This window comes from Gossypium hirsutum, chromosome A10, assembly GCF_007990345.1.
Source record: "Gossypium hirsutum isolate 1008001.06 chromosome A10, Gossypium_hirsutum_v2.1, whole genome shotgun sequence".
In the NCBI taxonomy this organism is placed as follows: Eukaryota; Viridiplantae; Streptophyta; class Magnoliopsida; order Malvales; family Malvaceae; genus Gossypium; species Gossypium hirsutum.
Window position 1 is genome coordinate 10,931,158 of NC_053433.1, and position 23,614 is coordinate 10,954,771.

The 23,614-nt window shown below is 31.2% G+C and overlaps 2 protein-coding genes across 2 annotated transcripts; both read right to left on the bottom strand.

The window, feature by feature from the left end:
* Positions 1-669: 669 nt before the first annotated feature.
* Positions 670-4,208, bottom strand: LOC107897295 (mitochondrial phosphate carrier protein 3, mitochondrial). The gene is given in 7 exon segments (XM_016822704.2): positions 670-1,090; positions 1,172-1,296; positions 1,400-1,614; positions 1,814-1,857; positions 1,949-2,000; positions 2,003-2,309; positions 3,692-4,208. Coding segments are annotated over 7 exon segments (1,134 nt in total). The 5' UTR covers positions 4,025-4,208; the 3' UTR covers positions 670-1,032.
* Positions 4,209-12,419: 8,211 nt separating this feature from the next.
* LOC107897293 (transcription factor TCP20) lies at positions 12,420-14,179 on the bottom strand. The gene is made up of 2 exons (XM_016822702.2): positions 12,765-14,179; positions 12,420-12,658 (listed from the first exon to the last, which is right to left on the bottom strand). Exon 1 carries the CDS (start codon positions 13,880-13,882, stop codon positions 12,977-12,979), a length of 906 nt encoding a protein of 301 aa, XP_016678191.1. The 5' UTR covers positions 13,883-14,179; the 3' UTR covers positions 12,420-12,658; positions 12,765-12,976.
* Positions 14,180-23,614: the final 9,435 nt, after the last annotated feature.

Here is a 23,614-nt window from a genome sequence, read left to right on the forward strand (position 1 = left end):
AGACAATGATGATGGAGATTCCCCCGAAAGGGAACACATTGATACCCAATATGCTTTAACTACTGGCGCATGAGTTCAATAACACTGTCAATGTAACCCACCGGAATACTGGGAAACTTTACAGGCCGCCAAGAAGCTGCTGATGTGAGGGAGAACGAAAATCTTGAAGCTGTGGGTGAGCACGATGGTCTGTCACCAGTGATGAATGCGAATAGAAATTTTGCTATTTCTATTTTCGTCTGATAACTTTGCTGTTGAATGTTGATGATGACGTTCTTGTTTTTGAGCAAGGGTTGTGAGTTGGGTGGTATTAAGGGTTGTGAGATAGGGTTGAGGCACAGTTCTTTACCAGCCCTCTCACTTGGCATTGGAACATTAGAGGTTTGTATCAAACACTACTTATTGACCGCTCTGGTTATGACTCAAACACAAAGTCAATTTAAATTTCTTGATGGCGACTAAACTTTTGCTAAATTTGAGCAAGAAAATGGCGACAATGCGAGATTTATATAACGTTGTAGGAGCTGATTGGGTTGGGATGGTGGGATTGCGGTCATGTGAAACAACCCTCTAAGGTGCACCGTCTTTTGTATGAATAACTACTTGTAACTTCCATGAAATTTATCTAAAAATGTAATAAATATTTTTTTGCACAGAGAGAGAGTGAGATGCCTTAAAGAAAGCCGAACAAAAGTTCTCAATATTACATTAAAAAGCTTGCTTAACAAGGTAAAGTAAGCAGTATCGTCCCCATCTGCATCTGCTCCTTATTTTTAACTGCTACAGAAGGGGGGGATTGATCTTCAAATGAAATTTCATTTATGATCTAACTATTACAAAAATAATTAGTCTCCGTAGTTTGGAGGATGAGATCAAAACCATCCTCTCCTAGAACCAACAGTTTTTTTCAAAACAGAGCGACTTGATAAAAATGTTCTCAACGCAAAAAAGAATATCCTTCCACCAGCTTGACAAACCATTCCAGCAATCCTATGTTTACTTGTCCCCCATGACAACAGGATTTCCAACATTCTATGCCTTGGCAAGCTCCACAGCCGCAGGAGCAGGAGCAACACCACCAGTAGTTGGCCTGAAGGATTGCAGAAAAAAACATTAGCATAAACCACAAAAGCATGTATATTAACCGAGTCTAGTGCTGGGAAGAACTTACAGCCCCACAAACACTTTGAAAGCATCATAGATACCCCACTGAGCTCCAGTTAGAGTTCCAATCATCACAATACGGAGGGGAAGACCACGGGTAAACAGACCCCATAATCCAAGCTTCTTCACAGCCTACATTGCCAAGAGATAGTAGAAGGGTCAAGGTAAAGTAAAAAAAACTGCTTCATAAATGAGAATTAAAAATCAAACGGATCATCCAAGACACAGAACTTACATCCCCAACAGTTGCTCCTTTGGCATTGTTAAGGAAGGAGACAAGGTTGTCAGCAGGATGCGAAACAATAGCACAGAAGACACCAGCGACATAACCACCAGCAAAACTAACACCAAGCTGCAGACTTTTGCTGCACTGCTCCTTGGGAGTGGGAATACCATACTTGTAGATCATCTCAACAATAGTTTCAAAAGAAGCAAATTTCATCATGGTATCTGAAACAAAGAAAGATCAAATAAACACTCTTACACTTTGCTACACTTAGCAAATGCTAAAACTATGAACAGAAAAAGTGGGTTAGAGAGAAGGGGGGAAAGGGAAAAAAAAGGCATGACCAAATAAAAGTACAAGTTCCCAAGCAATGATAATTGATAATAAAGGCAGTACTCAGCAAACTGTACATGGAAAACTTACATGGAATCTGTCGGCCCCAAAGAGGAACAATACCCTTGTACAATCTGCAAAGGGAAATAGTTAGAAAGCTCATTCTGACAGACGTTTCCTTGTATTATTTAAACAGAAAATTTAACATCGAGCATAGGAGCATACCCAACAGCACCTTCTGATCTGACAAACTTGGGAAGACCATCAGACAGACCCTAGCAAACCCAGGCTGGGTTTGAACCCTGACCTTGACTGCCTCAAAGGGACAAAGTGCAACATCAGCAATTACCTCAGCAGATGCAGAGCCGGCAAGATAGATGAGAGTCTTGTACTTGGCAAAATATTCAGGTCCAGCAAGGTCAGAATAGTACTTCTTGAAGAACTCATAGAATCCAAACTTGCAAGCACCCTGTGCGCTGTAACCAAGAAGGGTAGGAACCCAACCACGGAAGAAGCCTCTCACTCCTTGCTCCTTTAGTAGAACTCCAAAACCAGATGAAATACTTTTGTACTTTGCAGGGTCAATCTGGCAAAACATTCCTTATGTCAGTCAACTTAATCATTCACCTTACTAATTATAGGTTAAATAAAAACAAATCAACAAAGTAACATTAACTGTTCTGTAAAATTTAAGTCTATGTATGACAAAAATGTCATCAGTTGCTCTAAATATCAACCATTACAGTATAATAAATAGCTAGATTAACTGCATAAAAACAAAAACAAGTATTCCAGAAAATTATGTTTGGGCCTAGGACTAAAAAAGGCAAGGACAAACCAGATATCTCAACAGGAATAAATGAGGTACAATCCCACGCGAAGGATAATGAGGACCTGATTCCTTTCTGCGTAAAGGTCTAATGTATGATTATAGTGGCTGATTCTATTGAAGACAAGACATTACATGCAAGGACACTTAAGACACTAGTCAATCACATAGGGATCCAAGTGGGACCGATTAGCAGGACAATGCATACTCCCTTCACATCCAACAGCACATGTTGAAGCCCTACATGACACAAGCAGCTTCCCCAGTTTTGTAAAAGCGTGTTCTTTTTGGCAAGGAATTAAAAGCCTCATTAAACTTCTCTTTAATTTCTTTTATTTTTTTTCACTTTTTTTCATTAGACATACCTTCACTAGTAAGAAATGGATAGTATTAAACTTCGTACTTCTCAATATTTGAGTATTCAACTTTAGAGTTTATTATATCTTATGCTAGATATATAGACACAGAAAAAAACCACATACATATTGTGCTTTACTTCAATCAGACTAGTGCATTTTCCACCTTGCGCCTGAGGCAATGTAAGAGCTCAAGCACCTAAAGTGCACCTTGCCCCTTTGACAACATAGAGCTTCCCACACAAGATCATATCTTAAAGGATAAAAATAACCCCATTCCATCAGCTTCTTCCCCAAGATACTTCATATTGTGTTACTCCGTTAAACCACTTCCACAGCACATAAACACTAATCCTACTACCTCTCATCCACCGTATAGACCTCCATTCCTTCTCCGCAACCAGACTTTGTTTCAACAAGGATCTAATACGAGATAACAGTTGAGAGATTTGAACAAAAAAAAAATCAAATCTCAATTGCAACCGAAGTTATACTCCTAAATAGTTCCGTATTCCAATAAATGACATCCTAAAAAGTAAAACTTGAAATACAAGGTACCGACGTCGAAGGGACAGAAGCCTTGATCATCAATAAAACCGACAGACAGTGATTTTAGTACTGGAACTGAAGCAGTAAAAATTAGGCACCAATCTCATAAGCAAACAACTTGTCAATCAAAATTCTCAAGCGAACACCAAGCTTAGCTCAGATCTAATCTTAAAAAACTAGCAAAAATAAAGAACAATAGAAGGATAAAAAAATAAGAGAGTCAGATCTGTAAACCTGCATATTACACTTGACGAGGTCAAGAGGAGTAACGGCCATGTGAGTGAGACCACAGCTAAGGATACCGCCAAAGGTACAAGCAGCGTAGAACTGAGGCGAATACATCTCGATCTTCTTCCCGGGCTCATTGGGGGAGGGGATCATGAAAGTTCTCGCCTTGATCGATGGCGAGGAAGAGGCCGCAGGAGCATCGGGTATAGTGGAGCGCGAAGCAGAGAAAGCAGGGCTGTTGGCGTTGAGGAGTCGATCCAGAGAGAATGAGTTGGGGGAAGAAGAGTAAAGGAAGCTAGGGAGAAGGGATTGTTTAAAAGAATCAGAATTGGTAGCCATTGCCGGAGGTTAAAAAAAAGGAGAAATGGAAGCGGGAGAAATGGAGAGCGAAGAAATTGGGATTCCCTTCGGATTTTGTTTCTCTCGCGTGCCAAACGCTGTGTTAGGACTCAGATGTGTCCGGCTTTATTATTTGGCACTGCGAATGAAATGGGAAAGAAAACCCTCGCGTGCTTTATACGCACCATACCTAATTGCCCAAGTCATTTCACGTTAATTACGAAAACGGTCAATCTTTTTTCATAGGGGTGATATACTATGTCGTACCTAAACTTAGCTTTAATATTCAATTTAATGTATGAGTTTTTTAGTCAAACTGGGTATTTGAGTTTGGTTTCAAAACTCGGTTGGGTAAAAAAATATTCAATTTAGTATCTGATTTTTTTCTAAATTGATACTTAATTTTTTATCCCATTTAGGGAGAGAGTTAAAAAAATTTGTGAGGTTAGAATTAAATTGTATATTTTTATAATAGTAAAAATATAATTTCATCATTTTAATAGTTTATATCTTTATAACTTGTAAATGATTAAATCATATTTTTATCATTTTGTGGGTCAAAGTATAATTTTATCATTATTAATTTAAAATTTTATAAATTTTAAAGGGGTCTAAATGAAAAACAATTCATTTTAGGGGTGGCTTCTCCACTGATCGCATTTAAGTTTTTGAATTTAGCTTCAATATTCAATTTAATAATTGAGTTTTTTTCTATTTCAATTAAGTATCTATATTCTTTTTACTAGAGCACATGTACAAAATATTCATTGAGCCAAGCTGTGATGTTTGGTTTGAGTACCAAATTAAACATTAAAACTAAATTCTGATACCAAATTGAGACCCTACATACTAAATTAAACCTTGAAACAAAACTCAAGTAGCAAATGATATATTAACTCTGTATTGTTTACATCATTGATTTTGACTAAATTTGTACCAGCATATTCTATATGTAAATTACTCAAAAGCCGCGTTAAAATCAATTAACGAAGCAAACGTAATCTATCATTTAAGGCAAATTTGAACAGTTCAAGAAAAAATAATGAGTCAAATTTGAGAAATAACAATAATAATAATAGAGGGGCTAAATTTACAGAAAATAAACATTCCAAGGATGTCCTGTGAAATTTAACCTTGTTTTCTTTATATCTTTTTGATTCCTAACCCCGAGGCTGATTCCGGCTGGAGTTAGCTGGACTCGCTCTTCATTGGTCAACTCTGACGGCACCTCCAACCACACCACAAAACAGGAAAATAAAAATTAGATACGTAATGGAAGATAATAAAAAAATCTTCAACCCTTTTAAGGTGATTATTGTCCTAGATAAGAACTAAGTTTAAGTTGTTAATTGTATATTTTACAAAAAATATATATTATATTTTTCTTTAAATATTTTTTATGTATTTCTATAAAAAAATATTATATTTTTATATTAAATATGATATATTAATAATTTTCTTTTTAATGCATTTAACCCTTAAATTTTCACATAATATGTAATGTGATATTTGTATAAAAAAATTGTACAATTTAAGACTTGTATTTTCTTCCATGTATATCAACCTACTCCAAAGCATGAACACAGATAAATTTATCTGTTTGACTTGCTTTTTAAAAATAATAAATGAATTTCATGTGTATATTTTAAAAATCATTTTTGCTTTTTAGAATGATGATTTGAATTTAAATTATTTTTTTAATAGATAAACGTTGGATTAATACGTTATAATTTCATTCTTATCTAATTTCTATTGTTGATTATAAATGGGTGTTATTTTTATATCCAAGTTCGTATCTGAGTCAATTTCGATCAGTCAAAAAAACTTATTTTATTATTTAAAAATTAATAAAATATTTTTAAAAAATTAATTGATATTTTATATATTTTATAAGTATATTTAAAAATATTTTTTACTTAAATTGAATTCCGGCCAACCTAGTTCTATTTGAAACACAAAAATCTTAGTTCAAGCCAAACCCAAATGTTGGGCGGGCTACCCAACCATTGGACAGGTTTTCCGTTCGCCTAATTGGTTTTTTTTTTCTTGTTTTTAACATCCAATTGGTTTTATATATTGATTCTAACAAGTTTGATATACCCTTAACCTTCTTTATAATAGTCACTTGGTTTATTATAGAACCGATTTTTTATGTTTTATTTTTATTTTGTATGATAATTTTTTTATCTATAATAATAATCATAAATTATGAAGTACACTCCTTTTTAAATAAGTTTTTTATAACAAATTATAATCTTCATTTTAATAAACTTAGATTTATTCTTAAATGAAATAAAAATAATAAATTTTAGTTAAAATTTTATATAAAACATTTTAATAATATTTTATTAAATAAAAATAATTTTAAATAAATAAAATTACATTCATAATTTTTTATTAAATATACAATTAAATCTCAATAATTGATAAATTATTCATATACTATAATTTTTTTAAGTTGAAAATAAACTAAAAAAAAAGATCAATTACTAGGAATCGCATTCTCGCCCTGTTCTTGGGAGGGTTAAGCTGTCAGCACATGCTTGGTTTCTTCTTATTACGAAATGCAAATTTCATCGTGCGGAACTTGTATTTTGATACACATTCTGACATGGGTGTCCTAATACAGATGAAGTAGTGAAGGAAATTTTTAGAGGTGGAAATTATATTATAATTTTTATAATAATAATAATATAATTTATGATTTAATAGTTTATATTTTTATACTTTTTAAAAGATTAAAATTAAATTTTTATTATTTTTAAAGGGGTCAAAATATAATTTTAACTTTATAAATTTAAAATTTTAAAAGACTTATATGAAAAAATTTCATTTTAGTGTCTAGCCATAGGTATGCCCTGCTAATACATGAAAAAACTTTAAGAAGAATTGAAAATATTGTTTGGGAAGCTAAAGCAGAAATACAAATAGAGTGGCTCGTAAGGGTGGTCTATCTAGGGAGGCTGATAGGACTCTCTAAAATGAAAAATTATCAATTTAAATTTTTTTAAAAATTTTAAAATTTTAAATTAATAAAAGTAAATTTACATTTTAATCTTTTTAAAAATAATAAAATTTTGATTTAATTCTTTAAAATCTATAAAGATATAATTTATTAAAAATTAAAATTTAATTTCGGCCCTAACAAAATTTGTATCATAACCTTGTTGGGGTAGTCCTGTTGAGTGCAAAATATGCTAATTTTTATGTTATTCCCAGCAGTATTTTGCATGTTTTGTTTTAGGATAATTGGTCGGATATCATTGTTTGGGGTAAATCTGTTAGCTTGGAACAGTAATCCTAGTTGTGGAGGTGATTTTTTTGTTGTTTTTGTGCTGACTTCCCTTATCTATGTTTATGTTTTCCTACTGAATATATCCATAAGGAACATGAACCCCTATGGGATATGGCTATCACACTCAAATTGGCTACTCTTCTGTCAGTTAAATAACCAATATACAGTGATATAAAACCTTGTTAGTGGGGCTTTGAGCACTGTTTTTGAGACTTAAAAGTCAAATATTGTAATGCAATCTTTTTGTTATCCAACAATTCATATGCGTCCAGGAAGTCAGATCGCTTTGAACATCTTCCAAAAATGTAGATACCAACCTCTCCCTATGAACCTGCAAGGTCAAATCCTCTCCCTTGGCTTGTATTTCCAAAATCCACTTCTCTAACCATTCCTTCACTTTCTCCCTATAATCATAACTCTTCATTTTTCATGACGCACTGATAGATAAAGGATATGATCTAAGTTGGAAAAATCTCGAGTATTCCGACACTCACCTTCAGTCCAAGCAACATAGGATATGAAAGCAATTGACTCAACAAAAACTTGTCTATTTGTAACATTTCCATCATTTTCATATTCGTGGACTAATAACTCTTTGAAGGCCATCGCTATCTGGCTTGTTGCAACAAAAAAAATCTTATTATTGCATTGAATCAACAATCAGAAGTAGAAAAAATCCTATTTTCATTCATATGATATAGAGTCAAAATATTATTTCTATTCTTTTTTTTCTTTTTTTTTTCCATTTATTTTATATTTTACTAGAATAACTAGAATAAATAATAATAATAACACTATGGATTTTTGCACAATCCATTTTTATGTTATTTATGTTATGACTAAATCCTTTTGTCGAATCCTATCTATCAAAACTCCTATAACAAAAGATGACAAGACCTTAAATTTTAAGATTTTTTAAGCAACTATCTTGTAATTCTATCTTGATTACGCCCAATTACAAGGGTCCTTTTATATACAAATAATTTAATATACAATAAATTCAATAATCACATTGTAAGGGGTATAATTTAGTGGTAAAAATGTGATTCATATAATTTATTCCTCAACAATATATAATTTCATATTTAAAATACTAGTACTAATCAACTTTGCTTTATGGTATGAAAATTTGCAAGAGACTAAAAGTGGGGATTGTTACAAGAATCTAGAAATCAGTTTATCCTGAAAATTGCATACACTAATACAGTAGTAAAAAAACAGCAGCCAAGCATCTCAGATGAGATTACTAGTTATTTTAAACTACATACATATATGTTTAAACAGTGTAAACGAATCTCATTACAAATAAGAAAAAGAGTTGCAGAAGAGCAAGAATGGCAACATCAGGCTTAGCTGAAGTACAAGAACTCTTCCCCACAAACTCGCCTGAAGATGGTATGGGTCCAAAGGCTCCTGAATCTGGCCACTGTGGGGGAGCTTGAGAAGGGAAAAATGAGGACATATTGGGTGCATTCACATATGGGGAACCAGCTGGAGAGGCTGAAATAGCATGCTTACTGGTCACAATTTGCAAACTAGAAAAGATGATGACCAATGGTACAACAACAGCAAACAATTTAGAGGTAGCCATAGATGTCAGCTGCAAAAGTAGTGAAGTAATCTCTTATCTGTATCCGAATATGGGGAAAGATAGGAGGATAAAGAGCTGATGGTTGGGTGTGGTTGCTGCAGCAGCATCTCACGAGACACACTGTGGAAATGTTAAATTTCTACCTAAAATTTAAGGCATAATTATTAAAGCCTTTGTGGTTATTTGTTTCCTTGATCTGTTCGGTGGGTTGGGGTTAAAGAAGAGTGGTAAGATTCTCTGCCCTTTCTCTTTTATTATATATGTGTGTGTTTGTCGGCGAATGCCTGCTTGTCTGCCACATGATTAAGCTCTTGGATTTTGTACAAAGAGGCCTCAACCTGTTTTATTATTATTTTTGTTTTGTTTTTACTTTTTGCAGTATCCATGTGGTTACCACTTAAAAGCTCAGCATTTCATTTGTAAATTACAATAGGCCCCTTAGCATTCAGTTAGTAAGACTGTATTTTAGTCATGGGAGTTTTCTGTAATGATAGTAATTACAGATTTGGATATTACTTCATTCAACAGTGGAATCCTGTCTGCTCATTTGGGCCTTGTCAGTAAGATGTGCTCAACTCTCAACTGGACGTTCGGGTTCATGGCCGAAATAATAATAAAAAATTTACATAGGATATGAAGGACTTAAATTGAGGTCAAATCTTTTTGAATGTGTTTGACTTTTTTTATCATGTTTTTATTTTATTTTCTTTTTTTCAAGTAATATCTGTCTTAGTTATCTCATTTCTTGAGGTATTGCCCTTTACTTGCAAGGGTTCCCCATTTCTAGACTTGTGAATGGCAATTAACAACTTACTAAAAAAAAGACTTATTAATTCAGTTCCTGCAATTCAATAAAGAATGACAAATCTTTCAAAAAAAAAATGAATTGAAGACAGACAAAAGGCAAAGGCAGTTCTCTTTTGGCTTTTGTCATTGGCATTCACTCGTCTTTTGATCTAATGCCCCGTTTCTACCTCGTTTTTCTTGCACTAGGCTTTGTCTGTCACATTGAAAAAAAAGTTCTTTTTCTCTACTTTTTAAGATACTAATAAACAAGTTCCACTGTCCAAAATTATCCAAATTTTTTAGATGAAAAGGTTAAACTTCTCTTTTTCAGGTAAAACAAAAGCCGAAATGAAGTGAATGCACATGATTCTTTGAATTCAGGCAAACAACAAACATGTTACTACTCTTAACCTTGGAAAAAGAAAGAGTAAGAATCGGGGTCATACATATTTTATTCAGTGAAACAATTTCAAAAAGCAACTTCTTCAATGTCATGGCTACCTTGGACTTCCAAGAACAGGAGAGCTATGCCTATGTGTGTGTTGTTGGGGGGGGGGGGGTCGTATCCTCAACATATTATTGTCTTTGATTAGGTTTTGTTTCCCAACTCTGTTGAGTGGGATTGATTAGGTTTGTTTCCCCACTCTGTTGAGTGGGAATATTTTGTGCATGGTTGGACTCATCCTCTATTATCTATATTATATAAGTCATTTATGAGAGAAGATGATACAACTTAAGCTAGAGTAGTATCGTCCTCCCCATCAAATGCCATAAATTATAAGGTCAAATCCAACTATGCACAAACTCTTCTGTTTTCAGGATTATTCAAGTACTTCGAGACATTCTCAATTTGTAAATCTATTAAAATTTTGTAAAATTAAGATATAAAACCCAATGAAAATCAATACCAAATATGTTGGGAGACACCTCAATGTTTTAACTAGATATTGCTGAACAAATTTAATTATTGGGCAGGCTAATTGCACCCTAGGAGACCGTGGTAAGGAGGTGGCAAAAAATAATAAAACCAAATATTAAGTCCTATAGTTATAAGTCATGCAGCACAAGAAAATCTGTGAGAATAGTCAACCTGAAAGGCTGCCACTAGGAGTAAATAACAATGAATGCTTAAGGAAAACTACAACATTAAGATACTCTACCAACAAACGCAGCAAATAAAGACAAAGACTTGATTGCGAACTGCAGAAATGGTGGAGCACAAATTTAACCTCAACCTCTCCAACTTCCAAAAATGCAAGGACCACTGTAGTTTCACATTGCTGATTTCTTTCAAGTGCCATGTTAGAAAATGCCATTCTTGCTCTATTTCCTTTAACTTTCTGTTTTAAGTTCTTGGTCGTAAATTATTTATTTGATGAAATGTTACTTTTTAAGTATTTTAGGGAACAAAACTAAACAAATTTATCAACTTTGCTTTGTGCTAGAGTCCATGAGTTCTCACAAGCCAAGGAAAAAAAAGAAGGCTCTCTTTGTATTAGAGTATTCACAATGAGTCTTCATTGCCAGGAAACCAAAAATAGGAAGAACATTAAAACTGTCATAGGTTTCACATGAAATTACTGAACAAAAATCAACAATGGGAGATGGCAATCCAAAAAGGAGAACTCAACCTGAACCTTATTAAATTACAAGAGGCAGCAGCAACAAAAGAGATGTCATTTTGCTACTTATTGAACACTAGTTTATAAAGAAAATAACCCCAACATGCAAGAGTGAAAGGATTCTATCAGCAGAAGGGAAGAATCAGACATGAATGCTCCACTTCTCCCAGTCCTAAATGTTTTTACTGATTCACTTCAAACATGCATGCGAGTAGAAAGCTCAAAACAATGGTAGAATTGAGAGAGTATCGTCATTTAAAGTTGATGAACAAAGCTCTTAGGCAAAAGTAAACTTCTGAAGCTTCGTAAAAGAAGTGGTTCTATGGTTATTTAAAGCTTTAGTCGAGGATTCTTAAGCCGTTTGATGCAATAACTACTCATCAACTTGGAAATAGGAGATTATTAGGGGGCGTTTTCAATGCTTTTGGAATAGCAAAAGCACTTTTTCCCCACACAAGCATTGAAGAACACTTGGCTTTTAGAGATTTTACGTTGCCTCAAGGTCAGAAACTGCAGTTGAAGAAGGCAAAAGCAGGACATTTGCTAGCACTGACACTTTTATGTTGAATCCATTTGTTTCATTAAGTACTATGAATGGTCTGAGCTAGAAAAGGTAAATTATGACGGTTTGGAAAACGAAGACTGCCTGAAACTGCACCATTTTAAAAGGGTCAGTCATGAGTCATCCTTTGCATAAAACGCTTTCTAGAATAATTCATATGATGGCTTAAAGAAATCTGAGTTTGCCAAAGAATTTTGCAGAAATCTTGAGACAACACTCACATATATAATCTTTGCTCAACATCAACCAGAAAATAGTTAATAACACATATTAAGTGCTGTTCTCTTATATGTCAAGCAGAGAGTAGATACAAATTCCATAAATAAACATTAATTGGGTGATGAAAACTTCAGGAATAATAAATAGAGAAAAAGTTATATATGGGGTTCAACAAAGAAGGAAATAAGCTGAAACAGTTTTCCCGAAAAGGTAAGATCAGCAGAAAAGAACAACTGCGAAGTGATGACATAAGAACTAGGTTCATATTTGTTAGCAGACTTTCTATTGTAGGAAAAATGAAAGCTTTTGGCATCCAGATATAATCAATAATTTGCACTTTATTTCTTTTAGAGAAATAAGAGTTCTTACTTCATATAAGAAGAAACTGGACATGTATGACTACAAATTGCTATTTTTAATTTCACAAACAAACTGATTACCACTCCATCCAGACCTAGAGAAGAAGACAATTAAATTTGCCTTGTACTAATCAACACACCTCTGAATCAAACCAGAAGATAAGCCCAAAACCAAGCTACTAGGCTGTGCAAAGCTCCACCTGCACATTCCACAGCAAAAGCAACAAGGCATGAAACAGTTAAAACTTCTTTGAGGGCTGTGGAGGATGTTAGTTCAACAAAAGGCAAGAATCAAGAAAAAAGCACCTCTGTAATGGAAATCCGGGTGATGCAGCGCAGAAAGAAGGGGGCAAAAATATCCATCCAGTCACCATAGGTTTCTGAGAGGCAAATTATCCATTTTTTCTCACTATTTTTTTTTCTCTCCAATTATACAATATTGAAAAGCATTACAAGAAAAGGAGGTCATCCTCTCTCAGCCATGCTACTTTTTAATCTTGCTCCCAAAGTTGATAACTTTACTCGCCTGATCCTTCGGAATCATCTTTAGCAGGGGGCTGCTGCTGGTGGTGGTGGTGGTGGTGGTGGTGATTCTGATGTTGCTGTTGTTGATGCACTCTCGCCTGCCCCATCTGCTGATAAATCTGGGTCAAGGCTTGAGGATTTAGAACCCCAAAATGACCTTCTTGAGACAACCCAAGTTCCAAACCAGGGAGCTGTTGGTTAGCCGCACCCAGCATTGAGGTGAAACTCATCTGACCCATGGTAGTAGCTGTCAAGTCAAAACCAGGAAACCCAATCTTTTGAAGATAATTAGAACCTTCACTGCCTAAATTTGTTGTAGATGGAGCAGATGATGACTGAAACCCATAACCACTGACTGGGGGCCATGACCCTGTTGCCACATGATGGGGTCTCCCCAAATTGCCACCAACCATTCCCCAATTGGTCCCACTGCTCCCTGACCCTACACTGGACCCCCCTAAATCTTCCATCTTTTGGTGCAACCCCACTGCTAGAGAGCCCCCTTGCTGTGAAACTGAGGCTCCAGCAGCCGCCAAAGCAGATGCCGGTATCGTTCCGCTCCCCGTGGCGGCTATTATCGATGGTTCAGCTTGTTGTAACAACCACTGTATGGTTTCCCCATCAGATTTGTGACCCAATTCCCTGGTCAACTGAAAGATCCTAGCTGCACATAAGGCAGGCATCCTTATCCTTCTACCTCTTCCTTCAACTTTGATATGCCTGTCCTTGTTAGAACTCCTCTTTGGGGCCAACTGTTGTTTCTTCCCTTCTTCTTTATCTGCAACAACAACATCCTTCGTTTCAGCTGCTTTGCTCTCACCCATGTTTTGAGGCTCTTGTTGTGGTTGTGTTGGCAGGCTCAAGAAGTTGGGTAATTCCTTAGAACCCTTGGGATCCATTAACGAGTAGAAAGGGAGCCCTCGTTGATTGAAATACAAGGTGAGCTGAAAAAAAAACAAATCCTAAACTTTCATAAGTTTTCACTGCTTTTGGCAAAGGAATCCGAAGACGAAGTATTATTTATTGAAATCCCAAAGCACTCCCGAAATGTCAAAATTTTTAAACTTGATTTCACTTTACAAGATGTCAATTTTTCTTCCCCTCTTTCTCGTATATGCTTTAGCCGGCTGGCTCTTTCTTGCTTATTTTTACCCTTCTTTTTCACTGTCGTAAAGGGTGGGGGTTTGACTGCTAGCTTTTCTTATATCATTGTAATTTTACGGTTAAAGTAATTAGAAGGTCCTATAAGATAGGGAGTGGATGAAATTATTCCCTTTATAGTTAAATAAGTTAATATTTATAAAACTATTTTAAATTTTATCTTTTTAATTATAATTTAATTCCAAATAAGAATTTATTTAAAAAATAAAAAAAATTAACACCTTAAACAATAAATTATGCTTTTAAAGACAATAAAAATTTACTTTTTTATAAAAAAAATAATTACACACATAAACTATAGTATCCAAGGAATATTTTGAAAAATCTGTAGGTCAATACGAAATTGCTTTATCAAACCTGCAAGGGTTCTCTATTTCAACTTAGTATTATTAAATTTTTTAAACAGTAAATTATTAGTCACTTAATTATTAAAAATTTTCATTTTAAACGATTAAAAATAAAAAATTTACAATTAAACACTCATGTTACATAATTTGATTATTTTAATTATTTCAATTAAAATAATAATTAAAAATTAATACAACAATAAATTTAGCTCTCAACTTTTATAATTTAATCATAATATTAAAAAAATTATCTTCAAAATTTAGAGATAATCTTAATTTGAAATATATAAAAATACATAAATATATTTTAAAATATAATAATAAATTTAAAAAATGTATAAAAATGTCAAGAAACGCCGTCCCCACGGGTTGTAAAAGCATTCTCATGAAAAGATTCTCGTCCGTCGTCGAAGCGATGGATTGCCGTTTGAATGTTCTATCGGTGACGTTTTCGGTTAACGATCTTTCGATTCTGAAGACGGTGACGGTTTCCGTTACAGGGATGAATTTTATTTCATAAGATAACTACGCCGAAACGGGCTGCTCCGCCGCCTCTTATAGCCCAAAAAGATCTTCGCCCATGCTTTCCGGTCAAGGATTTTTCCGTTAACGTCGACTAATTTAGCATCTACGACATGATCAACCAACAAACCGTCCAGCACCGCTTAAATGACCACCGACGCCGACAGTAGGACAAACCCCCGCCCGAAACTCATGAACTTTACTGTTTTTCCAAATGTTATAAAAAAGTTCACCGAGTGTAGCACCGGCGTCGACCCAAGCTGTTTCATCGGTCATATTAACAGAAACAGACCGGAGATTTAAACATATCGAGAACAAAAAAGGGTTTATCAAAAACATAAGATAACCCTTCGTGATCATGGCCGCCGCTACGAATTTTGAGTTGAAACCCAAGCTTTTAGGAACAAATAACGGCGGCGGAAACATGGGGTTCATCTAAAGGAGTGATGATGATGACTGGTTTAGGGGTTGAAGAAGTGTTGAAACGGGCATTTCGAGTGTAAGCACGTAAAACTGAAGTATATGGAGGGTTGGATTTAGAGATGATAATGAAGGAAGCTATATCGGTGGGAATGGATTGGGTTAAACATTGAAGAAGGTATTGATGAGTAGGATCTGAAACTGCCATTGAATGATAATGGTTGAAGAAAATCACAAAAAATGTCAAGAAATAAAATACTTTTTTAAAAATATTTGTTATTATATTTTCAAAATTTTTTATATATATTTTTAAAATATATTTATATATTTCTTTAATTTTTTAAAATTAGTATCAATTTGAGATGATTTATACATTTTGAGGATTATTTTTTTCTTAAAATTATAACTAAAATGATATAATATGTAAAAGTTGAATGTTAAATTTTTTATTATACCGATTTTTTAACTGACACGTCTAGTTGTTTGTGATTTTAACGAGAGTAATTAAAATGATCAAGCTATATAACGTGAGTGCTTAAATTACAAATCTTTTATTTTGAAGTGAATTTTTGAAAAATACCAATTTTTTAAAAAATTACTAGATTAGGTTGTTTTTCAAAAAAAATTAAGGGACTAAGCCTAAATAATGAAAACGCTTTAGAAAGCATTGTACACTCATCGACTGAAAGATGGAATGTATGCATCTTGAGTCTCCACCTTTTCACCAATTTGCTTACAAGTGTGGGATCCAATTTACATCCCCTACCCATAGAGACCATGTTAAAAAATCTCGCATCTCTCAAGTATGATTTGATTACAAATGTACGTCTCAAAAATCTAATCTTTAGACTACATATAAAAAAATAAAAAAAAATACTAAATTACAGTATAACAATAAATTATTTAAATTAAATTAGATTAAATATAATAATAAAAATTATTATCATTTGCAATTGATCGATCAAAATGTACTTTCCATTCAAACGGATTAAAGATTTTGTTATTATTAATTTTGAAAAACATGAAATAAATTGTAATAGAAAAATAATTTAAGAAAATCTTAATACAATCTTAATATATAAAAAAAAGTTGAGAGAAATAAAAATTAAGTGAGAAATTAAGAGAAAATTGAGAGAAATTCGACAGATATTTGAGAATGTGAGAGAGATATGTGAGATTGAATTGAAAAAAGAAATGAAATGTGGGGCTTATATAGAAAAAAAAAATAGTCGTTAAGGGGTTAACTGTTGGGTTTTAATGACTATTTAAATAGATTGGGTGGGGTAGTCGGTTGACGAAAACACTTCCAAATGAAAGCGTTTTTGTTATTTCCACTTAATCCCATATTTTTTGAAAAAAATAGCCTAATTTAGTAATTTAAAAAAATGATATTTTTGAGTTTGATTTCTTAAATTATTTTTTTAATAATTAAATAATTATCTATATAATTTACCTTTTTTAAATAACACAATAACTTAAATTGATATATTTAATAGTAGAAATAAAAAAACCTCTGAAGTACATTTACCTTAATTTTACCCTACAATTTTACTTTTTAAAAAATCTCAAAGAAGTGTTAAATATTCTTTAATTCTCTATATATTTAGCATATTTAAAATTTGGTTTTTTTTACTTTTATTTTAAAAATTTTAATTCTTTTATTTTTTAAATTTAAAATTTTAGTTCAAAGTCATTACCGTTATTAAATTTCTTTTATTAAATGTATTGATGTGATATTTAAAAAAAATAAAATCACTTGGTAATAATGTAAAATAGAGAGAGAAATTACATTGAAAATACAGATGTATTTTTTTTCTTAGAAACACCTATTTAAACTCGTCATGATAAAATTCTTTTTTTGGTTGGAATGGCATTATGGTATTCTTAAAAAAATGACGTTGGCATTGTAATTGAAATAATTAATAACATTAATTATTTAGACTAACTAATGATATTATAAAAGTCTAAGGACCAATTTATGTAAAAAATTAAAGTATATGAATTCAATCCAAGTTTTAGCATAGTATAGGGATCAAATTTGAAATTTGACATTATCTTATAAGTAAAAAGAAAAAAAAAGGCAAGACAAAACCAAAAGATGTGTTCGTCTCTAAAGCGAGCATTCAAATTATATATAATTACGTAAAATTTCAATTGAAAAATTAACAATATTAACTCTTTAGACTAACTAATAACATTATAAAAACTTAAGGACCAAATTATGTTAAAAATTAAAATATAAAGATTAAATCTCAAATCCAAGCATAATAAAGAGACTAAAATGGAAATTTAACATTTTCTTATAATGCAAAGAAAAAAGAAGAAGAAAGAGATTCATACATGTGTCAACAATGGGGGCTCTTAGTGCTTTTCTTATAATGACTAAAAAGAAAGAAAGAAAAAAAAGAGTTGTGGACTTAGTTATTCGAAATAATTAGTACTCTTAATAGTTTGGATAATTGATATGAATTTTTTTAAAATATATACTTATTCCAACTCATCATACGATTTTTTTTTTGCTTGAATGGTATTTAAAGAATCTACATAAAAAAATAAAATTTAATTAGAACAGTAAATAATATTAACTATTTGAATTAACTAACAACATTATATGACCAAATTATGTTAGAAGTTAAAGTATAAAGATTAATCTTAAATTTAAGCATAGTAGAGGGCGAGACACGTGTCATAGTAAGAATACCCTAAGGCCTCCCATTTATATATAGGTATATTAATATAAATGAAATTAATATATAAAAATTAAATAAACCCCATGTGATGGCCTGATAGTCAAAGGTGTTCACCACCTCAGATGTGGTTTGAGTTCAAGTCGAGTTGGTTGTTTGTACATTATCCTATTATTGTAATTCACCAAAATATATATACTAAAATTTGATTATTTGTCTTTGAAGGACAAAAAAGAGAGAAAAGAATATGGGTGCACGCGTCATGCTTTTATTTATTGTTTATGGGTAGCATTAAAATTTTTTATGGTAAATTTAGCATTAATTTTAAAAAGTTATAAAATGGTTATTGAATTATTTGACACTTTTCATTTAAGTCATTTAACTATTCAAAAGTTTTTATTTAAATCATTAGACTATTAAGTTTTTATTAAAAAAAAGTCTGGTTAGCTAGCTTCCATCGACGATTCGATGATTGATATGGTGGATTAGTACCTATCAACTAATAGAAAAACATTCCTTAGATCCAAGTATATCTAGAAATCAGTTCTGAAGATTGGAGATGAAAGTTAATTGGGTTTTGGTTTGTAGATTCAAGACATTCAAAGTTGTTTCATAAAAAAAAAATTGAACTGTAGAAGAGAAGGGAAAAGAGAACTTTCGATTGGTTCAGGCAGTGTGAACAAAGAAGGCCATACAGTAGTGATTTTAACGGTCCATTGATTTAAATGAAAATATTTGAATAGTTCAATGACAATTTTATAAATTTCTAAAGACGAGTGACTAAAACATAAACTTACCAATTGCTTAATGACCTTGAATATAGTTTACCCTATTTTTTTATAATAAAATTTAGGGATAATGTAACTTTTGGCCCTTGAACTTGGCAAGTAAGTCCATATTGGCCCATGAAATTTTTTTATCCATTTGACCCCTGAACTTGAAAATTGTTATTCATTTAAGCCCATTTTGTTAATGATAGTGAAAAAAAATAGGGATAATGTAACTTTTGGTCCTTGAACTTGACAACTAGATTCACTTTGGCACCTTACTCTTTTTTTTGTTCACTTTAGCACTTGAACTTGACAATTAGGTTCATTATTCTTGAACTTGAAAATTTTAAAAGTTTGATGATGTGGCACTTTGAGTTTAAAGAATAATTTTTTTAGATGATAATGTGGTACAATCTAAATGTGTCATACTCAATGTTTTAATAAGCAAACAGAAGGTTGAACATGTTAGACCACTAGTTCTTGATTTCAACCAGTTAGATCAATTCGACTGTTGGACCAACAATAATTAAATAAATAATTAAAATTCATAAAATATAAAAAAAGTAAAAAAAATATTTTACTTGGCTTTTTAGATTTTATGACTTTTTAATTGTTTATTTAATTATTGTTGGTTCGATAGTTGAACTGATCGAATTAGTTGAATTGAGAACTGGTTGTCTAACCTGTTCAACTGTTAGTTTGGTTATTAAAACATTGAATATGACACTCTAAGATTGTATCGCATCATCATCTAATTTTTTTTTCAAGTAATGATGTGGAATATCTTATATGGGCCACATCATCAAACTTTTAGATTTTTCAAGTTCAATGATCAAAATGGACCTAATTGTCAAATATAAGTGCCAAACTGAACAAATAAAAAAAAGTATAGATACCAAGGTGAACTTAGTTGTTAAGTTAAAAGGCCAATGTGACCTTACTTGCTAAGTTTAGGGGCTGAAAGTTACATTATCCCCATTTTTTTTCACGACCATTAATAGAATGAGATTAAATGAATAATAACTTTTAAGTTCAAGGGACAAAATGAATCAAAAAAAGGTTCAGGGGTCAATGTGGACTTATTTGTCAAGTTCAAGAGCTAAAAATTACATTATCCCTAAAATTTACATGGGTGTGAAATTATTAACATATCTTTATGATCATTAAAACATTTTATTTGGTTGAAATATAATATTTTGGTCATTAATTGACGAAATATAATATTACCTAAAAGAATATTTTATTAATTCATTTTTTTAAAGGATTTTTAATAACTCTCTAATTTTTTCATAAATTTATAATAATTGATGAAAATCATATTTATTACTAATCAATTTTAATATTTGAGTTTAATAGATCACCATTGAAAGTTTTTTAAAAATTCAACTTAATTATGATAATTTGCTTATATGGTTTATCAATTATTTATTTTGGAAAATTTGATGCTTTTCATTAAAACTTGTAATGTGGTTTGATAAATATATATAGACATATTAAAACTTGTAATGTGGTTTAGTTCCTTTTATATGAGTGTAACATTATGGTTTTTATGATTAGAACTATTCATAGTCCCTTTTCAACCTTTAAAGAAGAGGATAATGCGCTTCAATGCACTTGAACTCATATATTCTTATATTAGCAATAATACCAATACCAGTTGAACTAAAACTCAATCCACTTTTGATAAATATTAATAAATTTTGAATAGAATTACATATTTTTGCAAGGGTTAATTATCTTTTGAAAGGAAAAGTAAAAGAACATTTTTTAAATCATATTTATATCTTATTTGCATAAAATAAATGATGAAATTGTTTAAACTAATAAAAGCAAAAAGATAAAATTGACCAAAATTTTAGATTCCGGTTAAAATGTAAGATTACATAAAGAAGGGTTGGTATTAAGATTATTCACATGTTTAAAATACAAAAATGGTAATCATATTTCTTGAATCATAATCGCTATGAATATAAGATTCAACAACACAATTAAAATACAAAAATGATAATCATATTTCTTGAATCATAATCGCTATGAATATAAGATTCAACGACACAATGTTTTTTTTTTTTGAATTTTTGTTTGGTTTTTTTTTATTTTTTAAAAGGAATAATTTTAAATATATATATTTCATTAATATTAATAAAAAATTTAATAGAAAATTTTGATAAATACAAGCATCAGAGCGACGCTGATGATTGTGGGGTCAATCAATCTCACAAAATTCTTTTGAAAAGAAAAATATTTTATAAAAAAATTTTAATTAAAATTAGAAAATTGAACCCACAAATTTTTTGAGAAAAATACCCCACAATTAAAAAAAAACTTTTTAAAACCAATTAATTTATATAAAAATAAATTAATCTCTCTTCAATCACTAAACTAAAAATTCTATAATATTTTCTTTCAACATTTATCATTTTTACAATATTGATGAAAGAAAATAATTTAATGATTCTTTTAGTTATTTTCAATTATTTTGTAATAGTTTTACAATTAATTATATCATATATTAATTTATCTGACATTTTAATTTTTTAAAAATTGACCCATAATCTAAAATTTCTAGCTCCAACGCTATAAGCATTTACAATGTTAGATTGTGAAAGATGTAGTTGGGTGTAACAGCTGCTCAAAGGTCATCAACAAGGTTAATTCTTTGCATATAATTGGCATTAACCAGATTTTACTTAGACAATGTTGTGTAAGATGCCAAGGCTGGCTGAACACTTTTGTTTTCAACTTATAACCAAGGGCAATATCTAACTTGCTTAAACAAGACTTGAGTTAAAAAAAAAAAAACACATTGTAATCTAAACATAGAAGAAATAATTATAAATAAAAAAATATGTATATCATTTTGTTATAACAATTTAGCTATACATAGAATAGTACAAGGGTGGTGGTTCCAGCCTTTAAAAGGCATGAAGAGCTATTGAGATAAAAATAGTTGACATCGTAAGTAGTGGCGGATGTCAGGTTGGAGGCATTGTAGGAATTAAACTATGGAAATAGGAGGAAGTGTTCATCAAGTTAGAGAAATGATGAATTGATATGTAAGGATTACGTGATATAGTTGATCTTGTATCTTCTTATGAGTATCCTTTTGCCTTTGTATTGAAAAGATCAGCTTTGCATGGCCTTCTACCAAAGACGAAGTCACATTATAATTGATCCCACCAATTTTTTTTTTGTAAAAAATGTATTTTATAAAAATAAATTTTAATTAAAGAAATAGGAAATTGAACCCACCAATTTTTTTGAGAAAAATGACCCCACAATTAAAAAAAAAACTTTTTAAAACAAATTAATTAATACTAAATTAAATTAGTCTCTCTCTAATCAATAAAATTAAAAAGTCGGTAGCTTTTTTCTTTCCAGATTTATCACTTTTCTCTCTCACACACTCTAAATTTTTACAATATTGAAGATAATTATATTGAAGATAATTCAATGGTTTTAATATATGAAGAGTCACTGTGAACACTTGTGAAAATTGTACGAGCTATTGACATTTTATTTCATCTGCCTTTTCTTTTATCTATTTTTGATGGTTTTGCAATAGTCTTATACATAATTATGCATTAGTTTATATATTTTTTAAATATTTTAATTTTTCAAAATTGACCCTATTAGTCTTTTAGGTATAACTAGGGGTGAATATTCGTTCGAGTTGAGAAATTTTTTTGAGTTAGTCGAGTTGATGAATCCTATTTTAACAACCGAATTCAATTTGAATTTTTTTTAATCGAATCGAATCGAGTAAAAAAATTTCGAGTCAAGTCGAGTTAATGAATCCTATTATTTATACTCACTATTGCGTTTACATGGACCGATTATTTAACTAGTAGATGAACTACAAGATTATTTAACTCAATATTACGTTTATATGGACTGATTATTTAACTACATAAATAATATAATAGTTTTACCTTTTAACTTAATGGGTAAACATTTATCAAAACGACGTAGTTTCGTCTTTTAACTTAATTATTTTGACTTTTAACTTTAAAGAAGGTAAATATTTATCAAAACAATGTAGTTTTGTTTTTTCCTATTCGGAATTTCGGATAAGTTGAATTGTGTAATTTATATTTGAGTTAAACCGAAAATCCTAATTTTTTATTCAAGTTGACCCGAATAACTTGATTAACTCAAATAACTTGAACCATTTAATTCAAAATTAAAAATTTTTATCGAATTTTTCAAATTGAATTAGATTTTACTTATCCCTAAGTATAATGGGTGGAGTGATAGATGTCAACTTAGTGGCATTTTTGGAATTAACTTGAGGAACTAGACAAAATGTTCGTTGGGTTAAAAAAGTGATGATTTTAAAGATGTTGGCATAAATCTTTCTCATATATCTTTTAGAGTCGCGGCATGATTTTTTTAGAAAACTATTCTAGTAATGAAATTATGAAATTAAATTTAATCCGATTTTCTTTTAATCATCATCAACAGGTAAGATAAGGAATATAAATTGAATTCAAAGTTGAGTTTAATAAATTTTTTTTATCAACTATAGTAAGCGTTGATTGTTGTTTATGTTAAATAGGGTGGTACAATCATTCTTGAAAATTAGGTGGTGGTAAGAGCACCAAACGTCCAGCACCTAAAAATTTCAATCATCTTAATTCGTTCACCAAAATTTAATAATTTACCTGCTTTTTCTAAAGCATGTCAACATCAGACCCATAAATGTTGGATGAGATTTCTTGATT

Excerpts from the sequence above, each read along its gene's own strand:
- LOC107897293 (XM_016822702.2), bottom strand. The coding sequence starts at position 13,882 with ATGGATCCCAAGGGTTCTAAGGAATTACCCAACTTCTTGAGCCTGCCA.